Here is a 23,439-nt window from a genome sequence, read left to right on the forward strand (position 1 = left end):
GCCATCAGTTCAAAGAGCAGTTTCATGAGGCATTTGAGTACATGGTTAAACTCCCAAATAGGGACTGGAGGATGTACTGAAAGGAAGGTGCTTTGTAGACCCAGCAGAAAAAGTTTGGTCATGGGATGGGAGAGAAAGGAAGTCCCATCCTCCACTTGGTGGACCACCACCAACACCATGGCATGCACCTGAACAGTACTGAGGGCTAGACCTGACTCACACAGGTGCAGCAGATAGTCAAGGACAGGAAGGAGCATGGAGTGAGGGGAGCATAGGATGGCTAGCACCCAGCCATTGAGAGAACCGTGTCCACTTGTAGAGTTAGGACTTGCATGTGGACTCTCGTATGCTGTTAACAAGAACCCTCTTTACCCTCTCATAGCATGTGATTCTGGCATTATGAAACGAAGAAAGAATAATGCATGGAGGACCAGCCTCAACAGACTGGGATGAAGGTTGCTGCAAGGGGGAAAAGCATGCAGAGCCACCACTGGTATCTGGTACAGGTAGGAATACCAAGTCTCTCTCAGCCACGTCGGGGCTATCAAGACGAGACAAGCCCAACCTCCGACCTTCACCAAAAGCTTGTGAACCAATGAAAGGGGAGAAAATGTGTAAAGGGGTGCATCCTACTTGATGGAGAAGGCGTCCCTGAGGTACTGTCTCCCCAGATCTGTTCTGGATCAATATTGGTGACACTTTGACGACTCAGGTCACAAACAGGTCTATGTATAGCTGGCCCTAGAGCTGGACCATGTGACAGAGCCACCGTGTGGATTTCCCAATCATGGTGATTGCTGAATGAACAGCTGAGGGTGTCCATCACCACATTCAGTACCTCAAGGAGACACGTACCCACCAGAGTGATATGACGCTTGAAGCACCAAGTCCACAGTTTTATAGTCTCTGTGCTTAGAGATGGGGACCAAATGCCACCCTGATGATTGATACTACATGCAGGTGGCATTATCCACAAGTATGCCAAGCGGCCTGCAAGCAAGATGCCACTGGAAATGCTGGCAAGTGTAGCAGACTGCATTGAGTTCCAGGAGGTTTATGCAGAGCACTACGTCAGTGAAGGATCATTTGCCCTGGACCGCACAAGAACCCAAATGAGACCTCCATCCCATAAGGGAGGCCTCTGTAGTAAGGACAATAGACTGGTGTGGCTAGTGGAACAGCACCCCGGTTAAGAACTTTGTCCAGACACATCCACCAATGGAGGTAGGCAAGAACGTGCAGTGGAATGGCCACAGTTTTAAACAGTGGGTCCCTGGCTAGGGCATACCATGTGGCCAGCCATTACTGAAGATATCGCATGTGAAGTCTGGCCAGTTTAACCACCTACATGGTAATGGCCCTGTGCCCCAGCAGCCTGAGGCATACACACTCCGTGATGGTGTGCCAGTCGCACCACCAGAGCAAGATCACTCAGCGTCTGGAATCTTTGAAGCAGCAGAGCAGTGGTAGTGTTTGTGTGATGTCCCGATGAACTCTAGGGACTGCGTGAATTCAAGTGAGGACCTCTGGTAGTTTATGCGGAAACCAAAGCCTATCAGATGGTCCGTGGTGACTGCACCAAGCGAAGGGCCTCCGGGAATGATGGCCCATTTACGAGACAATCGTCCAGATGGGAAAGATAAGCCTGTGCCAGAGCAGATGGGCAGCCACAATTCCCAGAGTCTTGGAGAGCACCCTGGGTGTGGTGGAAAGCCCAAATGGGAGAACCTGGTAAGATAATGGTGGGACCCCACCACGATTGGAGGAAATGTCTGTGCACTGGATGGTTTATGATGTGAGAATAGACATCTTGTAGGTCAAGAGCTGGGAACCAAATTGTTTCTGTCCAGAGCTGGAACAACAACTGCAAGCATCACCATTCTGAACCGCCCATTTAGAGAACATATTTGTTGCGCCTCCTGAGGTGGAGAACGGGCCTCCACCCTTGATTTTTTCCTTCTGGGTTAGGAAGTATATTGAGTAAAACCCCCCGCTCCAAAAACTACATGGGTATTGGCTCAACAGTGCCCAGACAGAGGAGGCACTGAATCTCTTGCTCAAGGAGATGCTTGTGAGAGGGGTGCCTGAAGAGGGACAGGGTAGAGGTGGCAGGTAGGAGAGAAAAAGGTGAACAGGAGAGCATAACCCTGGGCTACCAGCTCTAGGACTCACTTGTCTGAGGTAATGACAGCTCAGTGGTAGAAAAAGGGGTGGAGGCAGTGGTGGAATGGATAGCCTCCATACTGTGCGAGAGCTGGAATAGGAAGATCTCAGGCTCCCAACCACACCCTCAAAACTACTGCATAGGTTGCTGAGGGTGGGACACCGTGGGCTGTTGCCAGTGGAATCTTCACCGCTGGGACCCATGCTGCTGGCGAGGTTTGAAACTTGAGGTTGCTGCTGAAGCTGCTCCCGTGGTCTCTGATAGGGAGAGTACTGGGGCCACTTGAATGGGACTTGGGGGGGTGTACATCCTCAGTGTATGCAGCATGGTGTAAGAATCCTTCAAAGAGTGAAGGACCTTGATAGTTTTTTTCAGAAACCATATGCTGCTTGTCAAAAGGGGAGGTCCTCCACTTCTTGCTGCAGGTCTTTGTGGACCCCAAAGGGCTGGAGCCATGATGTATGCCTCATGGCCATGGCAAAAACTGTGACACAAGTTGTGTCCACGACATCCACCATAGACTAAAGTGCCATGCGGGAGATGATGTGCCCCTCATGGATGATGCTCATGAGGGCTGGGTGCTGCTGCAGGGCTACAGTTTGGAACCAACTCCTGCAGTTTGGAGTAATTCAGATGGTTGCAGTTACCTAGTATGGCTGTGTAATTCCCTGCCCTCAGGAGCGACGTGCAAGAAGAATAAAATTCTGCACCCCATGCCATTCCACTTCTTGTCTTGTCCTGAGGAGTGGAACGAAAGGACTTGCAGGAGGTGCTGGTTAAACAATACCAACTTCTCCACACCCTGCAGCCTCCCTCTTTGTCCAGGATTGCTATGCCCATGGATAAGACCATTCTGGACCCTACCAATGTCATATGGCAGCTGCCATCATTCATTCTTCCCACTAACAGGAAGGCTGCCAAACAATACTTTTTGGTCTCTCAGGACACAGAGTTCTTGTTTACCCACCCACAGCTAAATTTGTTGTTGGTGGATGCCATCTGCAATAAGACCAAGTCCTTTTCTTGGGCCTCCTGCCTAAACAGCTCCTGGAATGCCTGCAGGGAAGGGGACACCAAAAACACTGCATCATCTGGTGAGGAGTGGTGCAGTGAGGGTCTATCCTCACCTTCTGACAGGGAATCCTCAGCCCCAGAATATTCTGATGCTGGATACATCACCAACATGATGGGCTGTGTCAACATGGGATGGTTCCTGGACACTGTAGACAGTGCTAGTAGAGCATGGGAAAGGGGCAACCATGTCTGCCAAGGTGACCACTGAGGTGCTCATGAGGGTATGGTTAGTAGTGTGCAAACCACTGTGGGGGCAGCTACCAGTAGGCCATGGCAGGTGGCACATCTTCCCAGTTGGAGTGCATGGGGCTATAGGGCTGTAATTGGAGCGGGGCCGGGGGTGAGGGAGGAGACAAAAAAAAAAAAAAGTCCTGCAGTTGGAACTGCCCCTTCCTGAGCTGGGTGGTTTGCCCCCTTGAGCCATGAGAGAATCCTGAATGTTAAGATGAACATGTGGACATAGGTGGCACCAGGGACAAAGTGTAGCAAGCTGGGAAATGCTGCTTGAGAATGAGATGGTGGCTCAGTCATGGACTTGCATGGTGCCAGGTCAGCTGCCTCATGTAAACACAGCAGAAGCCTGGAATGGTGCCACTCGCACTCTGGGTCTGGCACCAAAAGGACAGGATCTCAGTTTATGAGGACATCTTCCATCCAGAGGTAGAAGTGGCTAAAGCCAGCGGCCCTGAGGGTTGGCGGCTGGGCTCCAAGTGTGGCCTCTTCAACAGTGCCAGCTTTGACAGTGCCTGGGACATCGCTGAAGTCTTTCCAACTAGTGTGGCCCACGAAGACTGTGCTGGAGGCCAAGAACATGGGAAAATAGGGTCCACATTTGTGGATGGAGTGTCCGCCAAAGTAGAAAGAGAGAGTCCATACCGGTTCCTTAGCAGGAGGAATTTTTCCTAGAGGTAAGTCTTGAGCCTATTGGCTTGGTCCCTCCTGGCCCCAGCTGTGAGGCTGGAGCAATTGGTGCAAGACTGGGTTTGGTGGCCCTCACCCAAGCACTTGATGCAGGAAACATGGCGGTTGGAGGCCAGCATGGCTTACCTGCACATTGCACGTCACTTAAAGCCCAGGCAGCCCAGCATGGTGATGATGCAGAGCCTATACTATAAAACTCTGGGCTTTTTTGTTACTAGAATGTTTAACACAGTAAGTAACTTAGGGTATAAAATGCTCAACTTTCTCTACCTCATCTTCCAGAGAGATCAAAGCTCCAACTACAGCCAAGGACAGCAGAGAAGGAATTGAAGGGCACACGCAGCACATACGACATCGCACAAGGAGGCACTATGGCATATGCATGGGAAACCACACCTAGAAAAAACTGTCCAAGTGCTGGCACAAGGATGCACTAACTCCCACAGTGGAGCTCTCATGGGGACACTACTCGAAGAAGAAACATTTTCCCCACTTCACATTCTACAGGGCTGCCCACCCCAGGGCACCATGAGCCTGGGGGCTAGGCCCCTGCTACAAATTTTTTTTTTTTTGATCAGGCTACCCCATTCCCCCACAGGCACCAGTGCTCTCCCTTCCCAATCCCATGGCTTGGAGGATGATTTCCTATGATGGTATGGAGCTTGTGGGCTCTCTCCCACTTCCTTCTCATGTACAGGCAGTTGCTGGGACAAGGACTTCTTTACTAGAAAAGGCAAGAGAATCCCTTCATTCTTTCCTCAACTTTTCTAATGCCTTCTCAAGCCAGTACTACTTCTGATGGAGTAATGGCACCTTACAGCAGCTACTAGCCACCAACACCATTTGGGATGCTCTCCTTCTCTATTTAGTCTTGGGGATTCATAATGAGTCTGGAGCTAATACTTACAATGGCCTCAAATGGGAGATGTCAGTACAATGGTCTCCCTGTAGCATTCTTCACTTCTACCCGGTGAAGACTCATCTCTCTTTCCCTACTTCAAACCTGCCTCCTTCAGCCAGATACAGTGAAAAAGTAGTGATGTATATTCTTTACTTGAGAACAACATGAAATCTTGCTAGCTGCAGGGATCCCGTCTGGTGTATTTTCACTGGGGTAAAAGACACTAAACTAATAGAAACCAATGCACTCAGCCTTTCCCTTTCTTCTTCTTCTGAGTAATGCTAACCATTAGACACCCTGGGCCTTGAGGATTCCCTACTTTCCTTGAGGATAATGTGTCTTTCCCTACTCGTGTGGATCCCGTTTAGTATATTTTCACAGGGGGAAGAGACTTTTGAAAATGGCTATTCATTTCTGGAGGGTAATGGCTCAGAAATCTCTAATTCAAACTCAGCTTCAGCCTCTCTCTACACTTGTATGTAATGTTAATTTGAAGTCTCTTGACAAAACTTTTGTAAAAGCTGCCTCCTTCCATAAAGATGATTCTCCGTAAAAAACCTGCCTGTTTCCATAATGCAGATGATTTCTCTAATTGCTAAAAGAAACTTCTGAAAACTGTTTTCAACTGGAAGGGAATGAGGGCAATGCAGCCTAGGAAGATGACATCTTACACCCACCACCACTTGTGGGGCATTTTTTTCCCCTATAATGCACCTGCAAAAACCCAGAATGCCATGGGGCTGAAGGAACTGTGTGATAGATGTCCACAATGCACTGCTGCAACAGTTGAACTTTGAAAATGTAGTGGGAACATACTAAATCAACATTGTGGGCAGGATCTGACACTTCAGCTTTATAAAATCCAGTATTACAAAGTTGATTTTAATAAATTAGACTTCATTTCTTAGTGTAGATGGAGCCTTAGTGACTGAAGGAACACAGTTTCAAGGTGCCTAGATAATGATTTCCAGCATGTAAAAGAAGTGACTTTGTTCGAATCATTAGTAAAAGTGGACTAAATTATTTTGCTCTAGCCCTGAAATGTATTATGATTGGTGTTATTGATAGGTTGAGGATGTTTGCAAGAGAATGATATGGAATGAGTGCTTGATTCATTTACTTTTTTACTGCCTGCAGTTTAACTTTCTGGTAGGTCTTTTGTCAATGTCTCTTGTATTGCTGGTGCTGTCAAAATTTGAAAGGCACTCCACCAATTGCTCTGACGACTGTGGATATAGACTTCAGCATACCAAACATCCTCTATATTCATTTATCCAAATCATACTTTGAAGCAGATACTTGTATTTCAGCAGTGCAGAATATTTTTTAGGTTGCGAGCCATTGGCCCACAGAGAGAAAAAAATCAGTTGGAGGCTACATGCAAGTAAGAATAAAATAAACCTCACAGATATGGCTCCCAATTGAGAAGCAAAAATGAAAGACATTCACCGTACTACCTTCACTTCTGTTCTAGAGCCTAGGGGTACTGAGGCTAGCAGATGTCGTGGGACCCCTCTGGCTCTGGGGTGAAGCCAAAAATGAGGGTTTCAAGTGCATAGGAGGCGGCTGCTGGGGAAGGGATGTGGGATCTGAGCAGGAGGTAAGGTGCAGGAAGAGTTTTGGGATGCAGGGTCTGGAAAGGAGGGAGAAGAGCTGGTGGGCCACAGGATGTGAAAGGGAGGGGGCAGGGGATGGTGGACATGGGTACCTATCTAGCACAGCTTTGAGGGCATGAGATGATGCACATTACTTCAACTGCTCTGCCAGCACCAGCCCCTGGCTCGCCTACTGACAGATTCAAGCCAACGAGAGCAACAAGGGTGGAGGGGGGTCATACCTGCATGCAGTGTTCCTCTGCAGCTCAGGAGCCTCTCTCCCCCAAGCACCTTCCCAGGCAGAGCCTGCAGTCCAGATCTGGCCTTGCTTGCCTGCATCAGGACAGTGAGGTTCAATGTGCCCCCATATCCTCACCCCAACAGCAGCATGAGCCAGCCAGCTTATGCCCCATGCTCTGTGGCCATGATGTTCCAAAATAAGAAAATGCCAGCCACTGGCAACTTTAGATCACGCACTTAGAGGACATATTCTAAACCTAATTAAACAAGCTATAAGGATTAGTCAAGATAAACCTTTCCCGCTGGCCCCAGCAATATCATATAAAGCAAACAAAGTAGGAATGTAGTTGTGATTTTTTTAAACATTTATACTAAGAAAGCAGAGATCTGAAGAATGTCACATTGCAAAATGAATGATCAAATTTCCCACCCCCTGACATGTCCACATCTTCACCTGCATCATTTTCTTCCAATAAGCAGTTTCCTTATGATGTTTCTTTCTTGCAACTAGGTCCTGCAACATCTCCTTGTATTGCTTACGTTTAACACGTTTTCATTTCTTTAAAACGCTTCCAGACATGGCTTCCGGATGTGAGAAATCCTGATAGTTTTTCAGTGGTGAAAGTGTAGGATGAATACAGAAGACTGTAATGTCTTCCTTTTTTCTTTCCTGTACACGCCACTATTGCCTTATATTCTGTCTGTCTTTTTTTATTTATTGTCTGTCTTTAAGACAGCATGTTAACAAATCCTCTGCCTCGCTTGGTCCAGCTCCACCACACAAGCAACGAACACCAAATCTATCCAGCCTATGCCTTTCTTCATACATGTGACTAATCTGCCAAGAAACTGGAAACCCAGAACTTTCAAGAAGCAAGAGCTACTAATTAGGCTCCACAAACTTGAACAACTAATTCTTTATGTGAGTAAATATAGGTTTAGGATATCTGTGGAGAGATTTAATTGCAACATTTTTAAATGACAAAAATGTTAGTATTTTATTGATGACAAAAGCACATGGGTGGCTAATATTGCCTCTGGTCATTGGAATACTCATCACCAGGCTCTCTTCTGTAAGTTACAGCTGATGAATTTCCTAAGCAGAAGATACTTTGATCTACTCCTTTGATAGAAATCACACCAATGGACGATGCCCGAGGTTGTCCATGCTACATTTTAATCACCAAACCCTTAGGAACTTTATCAGCTCTAGGGCTATGGAGCATGAAGGCTACCAGAAAGTGTCAAAACTATCAATGGTCACTACAAAGGAAAAGTACTGGGCGACAATTGAGATGTGCCTTGAGTTAGCACTTGACTTCGAGTTTAAAAAAAATCTCAGGACTACCAATAGCATTGCAATATTGCTTTGATCATCATAAACCTTGACTCAGGATGGTTGAATGAAAACATTAAGTGGACTGCTCTTTCCTGCTAGCTCCTCTAACTGAAAACAGCATTCTATGCACCAGTATAAATGGTCTAAGATAGCTCGAAGCATCAATGAACTGCAGTCACTATTCAGGATAGAACCAGCTATAAAAAGCTTTAGTATCATTTCAGCTTGAGTCTTCAGCAGAGTCTTGGCTTTCCACTTAAATTTTATCTATCTTGAATTGCCGGATGTGGCCCACTGTGCTAATGTGGAGGTGTGAACATCAAGAGAGGAGGAACTTGCATTAGCTACTGATAATAGGCCACATCCTTCAACTGACATTGTCAACTCTGGCCCTCCTTTTGACTGGGACTCCCTCCTTTCCAAGAGTCTAAATATTTAGACCCTCCTCTGGAACCCTCACTCATGCATCTGATGAAACGGGTCTTTGCCCACAAAAGCTTACGGTCCAAAATATATACTAGTGCATAAAGTGCCACGGGACTCCTCGTTGTTCTTCATTTCAGTTTAACTAGTTCACTCCAAGTCAAGTAACTAACTGGGAAATGAAGAAAAAGCAGGAAAGCTCCCTCATTTTCCTCTTCAAACTTATGAATGAAAAGTAGCACGAGGATGAGAATGTCAAGACTTTGCAATTAGTAGGACAGTGTGGTCAGAAAAATCTATTCAATTCACTAACTACAGAAAATACTTCCTTGGTTTAACCAGATTTAAAGGCAGAACATATTTTAGAGTTTTTTAACCTAATATGTAAATTAGTTTAGATTAATAAATTTTAAATGCTGTCTGAATTAACTGAATTCCAGTTTCCATCTTAATGCATCTCAAGAAAAGCATTAATAAAAATTAGAGATCTATCCTTGTTCATTTTCTAAAGAATGTTAAGTTGTATTTTTTTTTGTACAGAATCACAGGAATATAGGATCAAAAAGGACCTCAACAGGTCAGACAGAATCTATTACACTTAGGACCAAATATATATACTTTTTGACCAATCCTGACGGCAGTTTGTCTAATTTATTTTTAAAAACCTTCAATATCATGGATTCTGTAACCTCCCTTACTAACCCATTCCAGTTCTTATTAACTGTTAGAAGGTTTTCCATAATATTTAATCCAAGACTCCCTTGCTGCCGATTAAACCAAATCCTTCTTGGCCTCCCTTGAATAGACATGGAAAATAATTGATTGTCGCTCTGTAACAGCCCTTGGAAAGAAAAATGACGATTGAGCAGGAGATCTCAAATCTTCATATGTTAAGACTAAACATCTCAGCTGTTCTTAAAGCTTTATTTATAGATTTAGAAAATCTGACTTGTTTCTCTCCCCTGTACTCCCCAATTTCTCTACATCCTTAAAGTGTGGCACCCAGGACTAAGATGACCATATCTCCCTGTCCAAAATGCAGGACAGGAAGATATGTGTGAGAGGCACTTCCTCCCAGCTCCACCAAGGTGCGGGGAGCCAGGAAGCAGGAGGCAGCCACCGGTGCGCCCCTCAGCTTTGCCGAGCCTCAGGGAGCCATGAAGTGGGTGGCAGCTGCCAGTGCTCCCCCTAGCTTTGCCAAGCCTCAACTTGGTTTGGAGGGCCCCCGCTGGCTCCCCTCTTCCTGTGGCTGGAGAACACCAAGTTCCTTGCATGCTCTCTGGCCAGCAGCTGCGCCCACACATGCTGCTGAGGGAAAGATCAGCCAGTGTGGGGTCAAATACAGGGCAAGTAGCCCCCGACCCCCCTTTTTTTTTTTTTTTTTTTTTAAAAAGTCAGGCTGCCTTTCTGACACTCAAAATACAGGGCTGTCCTGTCCAATACAGGGCACTGATAGCCACCTTACCCAGAGCTGGGAACAATTCTCCTTTTGAGGCTTAACTACTGCAGAGTACAGTGGGACAAAGCCACCACCTATGTCTTACATACAACCCCAGAATGATGCTTGCAGCTACATTATACTGTGGCTCATACTCCATCTGTGATCCACTTTAACCCCCACATCTTTTTTCAGCGGTATGACCACCTGAAGCATCAGAGTACTGTCAGTTAATTAATCCCCATTTTATAGTTGCCTTTTCAGTTTTTCCTTGTATACTTTGCATTTATATTCTCTCAATTTCATCTTGCTGATTTCAGATCAATTATTCAATTTAATCAAGGTCTCTTAAAACCCTAAATCTCTACTTCCAGGGTGGGTAACCTCCCTCCCCACCCAGCTTGATACCAGCTGCAAATTTCATAAGTGCACTGTTCCCTTGAAGTCTTAATGAAGACTGACTAGTACCAGACCAGGAACTGATCTCTACTGGATACCACTGATAAAACCTCTCAGGTTGACAGCCAGCCAATCAGTGACACTCATTTATGTTCCCACATATAGTAAATTTCATTAAATTAAATGACATTTCCCTTGTTTGCTTATGAGAATGGCATGTAGAAATAAGTCAAAAGCCTTATTGAAAACCCAGTCTCGCCCTCCTCCTTCTCAACCCCCAGAAAGATAGCCCTGTGGTGACCAAACACACTAGCCCACCGGTCAGAAACCTTTCTGAGACAGAGTGCCGAAATTTGACCTTTCAACCTCTATGTATGGCCTGAGTGCCAGTGATTTTTTTTAAAAAGTCACTAATAGTCCTACTTAAAACAGCTTCATCAATAAATAAAGATGCAGAGTTTTACCATTTGGCTATGGATTGTTAGCATTAGCTGGTCTTGCATTAAATCTGCAGGCAGCAGGACTTTGAGCAAGCTCCTGGCTGCATAGGAGAGGAGGTGCAGGAATGAGCTCCCACCTCACGAGCCGATGAAAGACAGCTCGCTTGTTATTTTTGGCACTTGTGCCTGGGGTGGCCGACCCCTGCACTAGCCACTAACCTTGTGGCTCTTTGGCTTTAAACAATAAATATATTTTCAGAATAATGCAGTTAGTTGGCTATAACAGTCACCACTCAGAACTGGTTGAACACCACAGATACAGCATTGCTTCTCATCTATTGGATGAGTAATTTTGTCAAAGAGAAATTAGGCTGGTTTGGTGTGATTTAAGAAATGCATACTGTCATCAACAGATTATATTCTAAGGCTTCATCTACACTAGAGTTTTGTGCACAAAACTCAGGCTTTGTAGACAAGAGCACTGTGTAGACATTCCGGCAGCCCTTTGTTAACAGGATGGATCGAAAAAATCAATCCACTTGTGTGTGGATGTGATCTGTCAGAAGTTTTGTTGGAATCTCTCTTCCAACAGGCACTCCTGTTGACAGATGCTTCCAGCCTAAGTGTTCAATAATTTGAGTGATATCTAGACAGATACCAGAAGTGCAGGTGACCTGTTTTTTTACTCCATCTCCTGTTTATTCCCCTTTTTCACAGGAAGATAGTACATTTGCGTCTCTCCAGTCCTCAAGGACTTCACCTGTCCTCTCTGAATTCTCAAATATAACTAAGGAACTAGTTGAATTGTAAACTTACTCAAATGCCCTAGGTCATGTTGACTCCAATATATTTGCATTTATCCAAGTCCTTTTTAATCTATTTTTCCTATTCTTGTTTCCCTCCTACCACATTGATGTAAATGTTAACTGGGTCAAGCATCTAATTAAAAGTTTGGGTTTTTTTTTTTTTTTTGTTGTTTTGGCAAAGACTGAAGCAAAAGAGCCATTAGACACCTCAGTCTTCTTGAGGCCAGTCATCATTAGCTCTCCTTGATCACTAAATAAAAGACTTATACTTTCCCTAATATCTCTGTTGCTCCTACTGCTGGGTTACTTGCAGCCCCAGGCTGGACATAGCTTGACAGAGTAAGCTGGTGGCGGGCTGCCAGACAGGCTGTTTACCTTGCTTCTGCAGGTATGGCCACTTGAAGTTTGCTGTTCCCAGCCAATGGAAGCTACAGGTAGCTATAACTGCCAAAGCCAAGTAAACAACCTGTCTGGCAGCCCATCAGCAGCTTACCTTGATGAGCCACGTACAGCCTGTAGGCTATCAGTTCCCTTCATTGTTCTAGTGTATTTACACACTTTCTGCCTTTTAGGTCACTACTATCGATAGGCACAGCTTGTTTTGTGCTTTAGCCTTTTTTTGTTTTTATTCTTACATGCTTGTGCTATTCTTCTGAACTCATCCATAGCAAACTGACCATATTTCTTTTCTGTAGGTTTCCACATCTGTCATTGAAGAGCATCTGACACAGTTACACTGGCCATGTCCCAGTCTTCCTATCTTTTCTTCACATCAAGATGAAGGAAAGTTTTTGCTGTTGTGCCTCTAAGTAGTGTCAGCTCTTTTGAACTTCATTCTCCCTAAGATTAGCACCACGAGAACATAAATTATCCTGCTGCTTAGCAAAAAGCGGTACCGAATCATACCAGTGAGAGAGAGAGAGACGCGTTAGGAAAATATCTGAGACAAACCTCACTCACCCAAGATTTCCCACCTGCTGGTCTAGAAAAAATTATAATTTACATGGGACGTTACAGGAATAACTTACCCAAGTACATTTTAAGTGCCCACCACAACTCAAGTTACACTGGCATTTGGTATCATTTAACCTCCATACCTCTCTATTACCTGGGAAGTTCCCTCAATCCAGTGATGCACATTGCCAAGCATCACAAGGCTCAGTTAAGGTTAACTAAGGGTATTAAATGAGAGTGACTCCCTAGGATAAGGAAAGGAACCACACATCCTTCATGGTTTGTCTTAAAAAAAAAAAAAAAAAAAAGAAAAGAAAAAACATGCCCCCCCCCAAGTGTAGGCTGTGTCTAGCTAGCTCACTGATGAGTCCAAACAAATTCAGATTTTATCCTACACAAGACATAAAAAATTTCCACTCCCACCTGCTGCACTTTTACTCTTTCAAAATTGACAGGATGAGAGAAGAGGAGCTTCAGAGTCCCTGTCCCAAAACTGGGCCTAGTTTATGGGAAAATATGCCCTGTATACCCTTATGCAGCATAAGAGATTCGCAGAAGTGGGATGAACCTATTCAACTTCATGAAATATTCTGGAGTTAAATGAGAATACCCCATGGAGATGAAAACAGCCTACAACAGCAGATCTGAGAGGTCTGTGCTGTTTTTAACCGTCTGTTCCAGTCTCAGCCTGTGCATGCATTAGTTTGCTCCAATCACAGCCTCAATTCTATCATGCCCAGTGCTGCCTGGAAAAAGTTTAGTGAGCCTCTCTATTTTACAAAAGCTCATCAGCACAGTAGTACACTAAGCAGCATGATTAACATGTTTGCTAATTCTCCCCAGGAAAAATGTGAGCAGTAACGTGTGTTGTTCACATGCACGTATCTTTTCTGATGCACACTCTCTACGCACCTGCTTATTGAGTAAGGTCAAATCCAACTTTCTAAATATTGCTTTCCCAATCTAGAACCCAGTTACAGGACACTATCCGAGCAGATAATCTTTGTTTGGTACAGATGAGTGTCAGTTTAAGTCTGAAGTGCACATGACTTAGAACAGTTCAAGTCTGCTCACCAGCTCTTCCCCCCCCCGCCCCCCCAAGAATGATCTCTCTGGGCTTGCACCAAATGATTCCAAAGTTTGCACCAATGAATCCCACTTTGCACATCAATGAGTCATACCAATTTTCACAACTGGGGTTGAGATGTCAGGGTTGAGTGTGCATATGAGTTTAGCACACTTTGAAACATCAGCTCTCATTACGTGTACTTGGTGCATTATTGTCAAAGTTCAGCCACAGTCAACTGTGGAAGTCCTTTCCAGAGGACATGAAGACCAGGACTTTAAGAACTAGATAAATTCATGGAAGATAGATCCAGCAACACTTATTAACCAGGAGGGGTGGGAATAGTGTCCTTAGCCTCCATTTGTCAAAAGATTGGAAATGGGCAACAGGGGAAGGATCGCTTTACTACCTGTTCAGTTCACTTCCTCTGGGGCATCTGACATTGGCCAGTCAGAAGACAGGATACCAGGCTAGATGGACCTTTGGGAAGGAACAATCAGTTTCACACATACAGAATGGGGAGAGAGACTGTCTAGGAACAACTACAGCAGAAAGGGATCTAGGGGTTATAGTGGATCACAAGCTAAATATGAGTCAACAGTGTGATGTTGCAAAAAAAGCAAACATGATTCTGGGATGCATTAACAGGTGTGTCGTGAACAAGACACAAGAAGTCATTCTTCTACTCTACTCTGCGCTGGTTAGGCCTCAGCTGGAGTATTGTGTCCAGTTCTGGGCACTGCAGCTCAAAAAAGATGGAGCAACTAGAGAGGGTCCAGAAAAGAGCAACAAGAATGATTAAAGGTCTAGAGAATGCGACCTATGAAAAAAGGTTGAAAGAATTGGGCTTGTTTAGTTTGGAAAAGAGAAGACTGAGGGGCAACATGATAGCGGTTTTCAGGTATCTAAAAAGGGAGTCATAAGGAGGAAGGAGAGAACTTGTTCTTCTTGGCCTCTGAGGATAGAACAAGAGGCAACAAGCTTAAACTGCAGCAAGGGAGGCTTAGGTTGGACATTAGGAAAAAAGTTCCTAACTGTCAGGGCAGTCAAACAGTGGAATAAACTGCCAAGGGAGGTTGTGGAATCTCCATCGCTGGAGATATTTAAGAAGAGGTTAGATAGATGTCTATCAGGGATGGTTTAGATAGTACTTGGTCCTGCCATTGGGGCAGGGGGCTGGACTCAATGGCCTCTTGAGGTCCCTTCCAGTCCTTGTGTTCTATGATTTGGTCTGACACAGAATGGCCATTATATTCTCATGGCTGTTTTAAGATGGCTTAGGGCAGACTGATGATTCTCAGTGCCACATCCCTTCCTCCTCTGAGCTTCCCTAAATGTCTCTGTGGGCACTTCCCCAGGCTTCCACAGGCCTGAACAGCGAAGCAAGTAAAGGGGCAACTGCTGGGACTCTGTCCTTCCACTGCCAACATGGCCACCAGGAAAACTGCCCAGAAGGGACAGTTTAGTGGCTGCTTAACTCACTGTTAGCTCTTATCAAGCAGTAGCCACGGACTAAACAAAAAACACCTTCCATTTTGAAAAGTGAGTGAAGATCAGGAAACATTTTCATCTCACAATCAAGTACAAATCTTGTTAACAGCTGCTTTTAATGGTCACGCCTGTCCTACAGGTTTGTCTGCTCCAGATTAAATCATCATTTGAGCTTGGTCAACAGTGGATAAAAGAAAAACAGTTGAAGTTTTTGGGCTTTCCTAAAAACTAGTATATGATAAAATTCCTCATAAAAGGCTATTACAGGAAGTTACACACATTCAGGTAACGTGTAAAGTGATTAAACGGAAACTGGCTGGGACAAAAACACAAGTGGGATAAGTACATGAGTTGTTTCAAACGTGTCAGGAGATTACCTGCAATTTTCAACCTTGAGGCATCCTAAGACAGATATTGTTTAAAATATTTACTGATTACCAAAAGACAGGGTGAACAGCAAGACAAATCTTTTCAGATGACAAAGCTATTTTGGTCAGCACAGCTAAGACTAGAAAAGGCTTAAGGAAGGACTCAGAAGGGCAGAAGGAGAATAGCACACTGGCAGACCAAATTCAAGATTTTCCTACTGCATGATACCTCACTTGCATAATTTGAAATCTCTAACTATTCAGGTGGCAAGGAGCATTGAGAGGGAACAGCTATCCTGATGGGCAGCTCAAACAACAAACAAGCCTGCTCACTGCACAACAGGTAAGCCAAAAAAATTGTATTTATACATAAAAATGTTATGGGAGACACCAACAACTCATGCCAGGAAGTTACTTTAAATAGAAGCCACTTTTACTTCCTTCAACAGCATAGGTTTTATTGCTCTTCCTTGAAAATCATTTCTAGTGAACTACTAGTTACTAGCTAGGAACTTTGACACAAGACTCCATTTTCATTTTGAGTCAAGTCAGTAAGCACAGTTTACATGATGGTGACACTGCAAGAGCAGATTCAGCAGGATCTGAGTATCACTAAAATATCAGGGAATTCCAGAAGTACATTATCATCAAACAATGCTGCTGTTCTCCCTCATTCAGGCAATACAATGTGAATAGAAGTTACCCTCAGATACCCTGCTGTGGTTACCCCATAACAGCAGACCAAACGTAATTGCCTACTACACACCCTATTGTAGCCCCCTAATCAGAAGGCAGGTTGGAATAAGGAGAGTAGTTTGTGTACTGTGTTCCAGCTATCCCCAGCTGGCATATGGTTGCTTAGGGATCATTACTAGCTGAAAAATACAGAGCTGCCATGGGCTGGACAGAATTAGAAGGCTGTAAAACTCACCCATTCTTTCAGTTTTTAACCCCCTTTGCTTAGGCTGCCCTAGCTGGTTGCGTGGGAAAGCAGATACCCTCTTTCTGCAAATCAATCCCTTAAATGTAGGCAAGGTCAGTCAAGTTCCTATCCTGTTCACCATCATGCACCCAGTTCAATAAAGGAAGTAGACAAAACAACTCCCCCCACCCCCCATGTAGTAAGGCAGACAACCAGCTAGGGAGCTATTAAGCAGCTGTTTAGAGCACTCCTGGCTCACATCACATCAACTCCTGATGAACATGGGATGCAGCTGGAGGCGATCCCATCCAAACACCAGCCCATAGCAACGGGACAAAGCGCACACAGCATCACACAAACCCTCATTTGCAAGTGTGGCTCAAGGTATACACTTTCAATTCATAGTAAGAGAGACATCTCTTCAAGGGCCAGCCACAGGCTCACCACCACTGGCGTGAAATCAAAATACAATTTCTGTTTGCATCGAACAAAGGGATAATTATTCAAAAGAATCACCAGCAGACCACAGCCGTCTCTCACAGGAGGGCTTCTGACCAAGGAATTAAACTGTTAGTTTCAAGTTAAAAGGCAACTGCTGATTTTAAAATAAAGTATGGATTAAGTTACACATGGTACAGATAGCTGAAGTGTACTAACCCAGATAACATACATGTAAGGTTGTTTTTTTTAAATGAGTTCTCACAAGTTGATGCTACATTGTTTGGTTTGATGGTTTACTACTAGCTTTGTTGGTGAACGCCCATCTTCCTAATAGGAACAATTTTAATAGTTTATCTACACGTTGACAGCATACATCAGTACACGAAAGACATTCCACCTTCTCAACGTCAATGAAACAGAGTAAGCATGTTTGTAAGACTAATATCTTGCAATATCTGCAATTAATTGTCTTCTGATTGTTTACTGCAGGATCTTATTCAATACACTTTATAGCAGTGAAGTTAACTAGAACAGATACAACAGTTTAACACTTGGACAATCAAATATATTATGAAATAAAAATGTACCTGGTTCTTCCTTAATGAACTGCAAATCTTCTGAATATGGGACTGATGGCTGCATCATTGAGCAATCTTCTAAGTTCTCTTCATTATTAGGTGGTATATTATATATAAATCTCTTTGTAGTTTGGTTTTTCCTTCTTGCTTTTCCTGGTTCTTGAACTGATTGTCCCTGTGAGGCCACATCATTCCACACAAACACTTTACCTTCACCTTGAGATTCATTTTCAGCCATTTCAGGTGAACTGTCCTGAACCCAACTACAGTCATTCATTTGATAATTTTCAATTTGGCCTTCATCAATAGAATAGCCATCATTTTCAGTTTTTATACTACTTGCCAAGTTAGTAAGATTCCGTGTTGCCCAGAAACTGGCAACTTTCTGATCCCTTGACGAAGGCAAGCCATCCCGACTAACAGATCTTCTGTTGTAATCCACTACTACTGCCTCTGGAGCTTCTGATTTAATGCTTATATTTAAGGCATCTTTAATGAAATTGCGGCAGGACTGGACAACCTCTGTCATCTGAAGATAGCTGGCCACTGACATCACTTCAATGGCATTTTGGCTCGTAAGAACAAGGTTACCAGAATATAAGAAGTCCAATATGACAGAAAAACCTTGAACAGCAACGACATCTAAATAGGTAACAGTGGTTTGGTTACGGCTTTCTTTGTTTGTAAAGCAGTATAAAGTCTTAAAGAAACGGCTGCCTGCAACCAGGATGTTCTTGTGAGCTCTGAAAACCCTCCCACTCACCACAATATTGACATCACAAAGAATGCCTTTCTTCCTCTGTTCATTTAGTTCCTGCAGCAGCTGGTAGCAATACGAGTTTTCATTTGGCCTACTGTTGTAATCACAGTATGCTTCATTAGTCAGTTCTGATGGTATTTCTGACTCCTGTAATTACAGAAAAAGTTAGTTCTCCCAATGCTGTCAATATGACATGAAAATAAACATGAGTTAAACATGTAATAGAGGAAAATGTTTTTAAAGTACTTTTGTATAAATCATGATGGCAACATGAAATACAAAATTTCCAAAAAGTTTCCTTATACATTAGAAACTCATTCTAGTTTTACTAATTATTTACCCAAAACTCCTGGGAAAAATGGGCTAGATGAGGCCTACGTACCACAGAAGTTGAATATCTTTCCTTCAGTAGCTTATGTTGACAGGTTTAAAGCATTCATGTTTACTAACTCAAATGCCAGAACTAGACATTAAATTTTTAATATAGATTTCTTAACCACAAATCTGTTCAGGTACAAGCTATGAAAACTCACTCTGTTCCCTCTGATTTTTTCTACCCTGGAAGCAGAATGAATTTTATGTCCACCAATGTGCAGGTGATGTGCAACATCTCCTTCATATTGGTGTACATTAAATTCACATAGCAAGAAAAAGGTGAAGGGATTTAGAGTGTGGGAAAGGGCTCAGGACTGGACAGAGGGTTGGGGTTCAAGAATGAGAAGTCCAGCTAAGTGCAGACTCTAAGGTGGGGCTGCTGAGGGGTCTGGAGAGCAGAAGAGGGGCTCAGAGCTGGGGAGATCAAGGTGGGGCAGGGAGCTGGGGCTTGAGCTTACCTAGGTGACTGCATGCTGGGGAGAGCTGGAAGAGGCCCCTCTCTACAAGCTGAGGCAACTTGGGGCTGGGCAGGAGGAGCTCCCCCACCACCTGGCCCTGACTACTTTGGGGCTTGGGGAGAAATCTTTTTGCACAGGGCTTAAATGGGAAGTGCACATCAGTTCTGTGGTCTTCCACAGAGACTTCAAATAAAAATGAGGAGATAGAGAATAAGAAATTCCCAAAATAGTCCTCTCAGTCCTGTACACACAAGAAAAAGAAGCACAATGAATATAAATGCCATCTTGCCTCCTTTGCAAGTCACCTTTAGTAAAACACTATATTCTAATGAAAGTGTATAGTAGTTGCTGCTTTTATAAATATTAATCTTTAAAGATAAACAAACACTTTATACTATGACACAGCTGACCTCACTGAGACTTGGGTGGAACAATACACGATTGGACTATTAGAATAGAAAGGCAATTCTGAAACTGTGATTCAGGACCCCAAAGTGGGTTGCGAGTTGGTTTTACACTAGGGCTTTTGTACACTTCCTGGGGTCCAAGGCTGAAGCTCAAGCACCACCTCCTGGTATCAAATCTGAAGCCAGAGGGCTTCAGCCCACAGCAATTTGGCTCATGTTACACCCCCCACCCTGAGACTCAAGCATTTGGGCTTTGGGCAATATTTGTGGCATATCCTGACTTCATCTGATGCCTGACATGAGTACCTCCTTTTAAAAAAAAAAAAAAAAGGACACCCACACACAACACCTAGGGAAATACAACTAAGATAAAGCAGGTGCATAACTGGTTGGAAAACTGTTCTAGAGAGTCACTGGTTCTCAGTCAAGCTTGAAGTGCGTAACAGGTGAGGTTCTGCAGATATCAGTTCTTGATATTTGAAGGATTTATTTAGATGATGGCACAGTACAAAGTCTGCACACAATATGCAACTAGGAGGGGGTTGCAAGTGCTCTGAAGAATAGGATTAACATTAAAAAAATTCTGTGCCAATTTAAGGGGTTGAAGCAGACAGGATGAAATTCAATATGGACAAATGAGAAGTACTACAGTTTTATGAAGGATCAGTTGCACACAGACAGAATGGGAATTATCTGCCTAAGGAGGAGTACTATTGAAAGGGATCTGGGGGATAGAAGAGATGACAAGCTAAACACAAGTCAACAGCGTACACTGATACCAAGACAAAAGGACCACACATACCCTACCCCACTCATCATTCTGGGTTCCACGAGCAGGAGTGTGGTAAGCAAGACAAGCAGAAATTATCCTGCTCTAATCCATGCTAATTTGAACACACTACTCCTTTTAAGGCCAGTTTTCTATATAATAAACCCACACTTTATACATATTAACGTGAATGTCGAAATCCCAGATGGGGAAGCAGGCAGCTGGAGCATGGGGGATGGCTTCTCCCTGTCTTCCTCCAGCTGGGGGAAGTCAGGGACACACCACTGCCGGGAAGGGAAGCCCCTCGTGGGTGGGGAAGCCACTGAGCCCCAGGTGCCAGACACAGCAGTGCCTGACTTCTGGCTCCTTGGGGCTGAGGAGCTTTCGCACTCCCACCCTCCACCAGCCTCCCTCCTCTTTCTAGTCCCTCGGGAATAGGGAGCCATGCACTGCTGAGCCTTGGAGAAGGAGGAGGAGGGAGGCAGTGGAAGCCCCTCAGCCAGGGGGAGCCAGGCCAACTCCTGGTCAGTTTCCCTGCGGCTGCAAGCAGTGGAAAGCCAGGAAACTGACCAGGGAATGCTACACCTGGCTCCCTGCAGCTGAGCGGAACCCTAGAAAGTGACCAGGTGCTGCTGCACCTGGCTTCAGGCTCCCAGGGGCTCGGAGGAGGAAGGGTCCCCCTGCCCCAACTAATATGAAATGTGAGTTACATATGGGTTGCGAGGAACACAACCCCCACATAACTCGGGGTTTTACTGTACATTTCAGAAAGTATGTGGACAAATTGGAGAAAAGCAATAAGTGAAATTAATTAATGGGTTTAGTCTCAGAGAAGAAAGGGGAGGATGCAGTAACAAAGTATTCAAATATATAATAGGTTACAAGGAGGGGAAGAAGAAAATTATTCTCTAACTCTGAGGACAGGGCAAGCAGTGACGGGCTTAAACTTTACCAAGGGCAGTTTGATTTGGTTATTCGGACAAACTTCTCTACTGTCAGGGTGATCAAGCACCAGAATAAACTGCCTAGGGAGGTTGTGGAATCTATCTATAGAAATTTTTAAAATCAGGTCAAAAACACCCATCAGAAATTATGTATACAAGATTTAGCCCTGCCAGTGCAAAGGATTGGACTAGATGACCTCTCCAGGTCCCTTCCAATCCTATAAATCCATTGTTCCACAGGGGCAGCCTTCACTTTTAGTTCACTGAAACAAGTGCTTACCTCAAGTGTTAAAATACCACAAAAATTTGAATTATTGAATCAGAAAGCAACTTGAAAAAGTGTTCCCTAAGGATTTGCCATTACAGAAGTTTTAAATAGGTAATAGGTGTTAAAAGGGAATTACTACATGCTTTGTACTTATCAAACTTTCTCAAAGTGGCTTGTAAACATTACTGTAGGGAAAGAACAAAGAGGCATCAGGCAGTATTGTTACACTATGTTCATGCAGACAGTGGCAATCAGTAGCAGACAGAGTTCCGATCTGAATTTAAAAAATGAGACAAAGTCAAGAGATGATATAGCAGCAAAGACATACCCTCTGAACAAGGAGGAATTGGAGAGAAAACTGGAAAGGGCAGAGTTGGCAGTATAAGATACTCAGGCCATAATTTAGATTGGATATTGCTATGAAGAATATTAAAAAGGTATCAGCAAATCAGAAATCATCTTTCAGGACATGGGCAATGCAACTCTGTCTATTCATTGTTTAGGAAAGGGTCACAAATGTTTCAGAACCAGCTGGACTCTGAATAAATAATGTAGGAGGCCACAGGCTCGAATAGTAATCAAAGTGTGAAGCAAAAAACATGCTATCATTGCCAACTATAATTTTAATGTCAGAAGTGACAATTATCTAGGTCTGACCAATGTAACAGTTACCCCTGTATTGAACTCAGTGAGATAGCAGTTAGTTTCCTAGCCAGAAAAACCTGACAATGCTGAGAATTAAAGCATCGCCTAAACAGTTGACAGAAACCATCAATCATAGACCATGCAACACTATTTATATTGCAATTGTGCAGAACAGAATCAAGTTGGGCACCATGGAGGCAAACGCTATGGAAGATGACCTCTTTGAAGTAGTGACTGTTTATTTTAAAATCAAGGAATAAAAGTGGAGAGGTAATCCTTAAAAACAGGGATACTGAGACATCTATGAATGAAAGACCACCTTCTATTCAAGACCACATGCTATTCAAAGCAGTTACAACTCATGTGGAAAAGTAATGCTAAAAATCAACTGTTCAGCTTTCAGAACCAAAAATGTATTTTGTGATGTTACTTGGAAAGACCTTTTAAAATTACGGAGGGTAAAGAGTGGGTAGGGGAGAGAAGAGAACTAGTATCCTTACCACAAGCATTTACTGACAACAGCAAAAGGAGCAGCCCACAGTCCAACTACAAGATTCCAAATTTTAAAAACAACCAGATTATCCCATGGTGGCTAAACAGTGATTAAATCACAGATTTTTGAAGAAAAATGTATAATTTATTTTGTATTTAAAACACCCTATTCAATTGATCTCATTTTAATACAAAATGGTTGGGGCTAAACTTAAAATTTTTACACAAATGTTTAAAAAAATTTAAAACTCCATAAGATCATATCAAAGTACATTTAAAAAGACTGATTTTTCTATAACTGTCCCTAATTCTAACTTTTGTTCTTTATGAACACAGCACAAATCGGACACATGGGGCCTTATTTCCGTGAATAGATTTTATACACCCTTTGTGTACTTAACTGACTGTATATCCACTGCTTCAGTAAGTCAACTTTAAGGTCTGCAACTCCAGCTTCCTGAACAACATAGCTGGAGTTTATGCACCCAGTCAACTTATAACAGGGTCTAGATCATCTTTTTGGGGGAAAAAGGCAGAGAACAGGGTCTGATTCGAGAACAAATCTGCAGTCAGTTTCGCAAGTGTCACTAGACCTGCTAAATTGACTGCCAGTGCACTGATCTCCAAGCACTGATCCCGGACATAGCATAGATGAAACTCTGATTTCAGTGTGTCTCCTAATGTAGCTTGACAATGACTGAATGAAAAACTAATTATTTGCTATTTTTAACATAGTGGAAGGCATAATAAAATTTATATGT

At 43.6% G+C, this 23,439-nt stretch overlaps 1 protein-coding gene across 5 annotated transcripts in view; it reads right to left on the minus strand.

The window, feature by feature from the left end:
* The window catches only part of ZBTB10 (zinc finger and BTB domain containing 10), a 66,713-nt gene that overhangs the window by 37,183 nt on the left and 6,091 nt on the right, over nucleotides 1-23,439 (minus strand). For all 5 annotated transcript variants that reach the window (XR_012644402.1, XR_012644401.1, XM_074987048.1 and 2 more), the window contains exon 2: nucleotides 17,570-18,467. Coding sequence is in view for 3 of the 5 variants with exons in the window: in XM_074987048.1 (XP_074843149.1) it covers nucleotides 17,570-18,467 (898 nt within the window). In the remaining 2 variants the exon portion in view is untranslated. The remainder of the gene's footprint in view (nucleotides 1-17,569; nucleotides 18,468-23,439) is intronic.

This window comes from Carettochelys insculpta, chromosome 2 (genome assembly GCF_033958435.1).
Source record: "Carettochelys insculpta isolate YL-2023 chromosome 2, ASM3395843v1, whole genome shotgun sequence".
NCBI classification, from domain to species: domain Eukaryota; kingdom Metazoa; phylum Chordata; order Testudines; family Carettochelyidae; genus Carettochelys; species Carettochelys insculpta.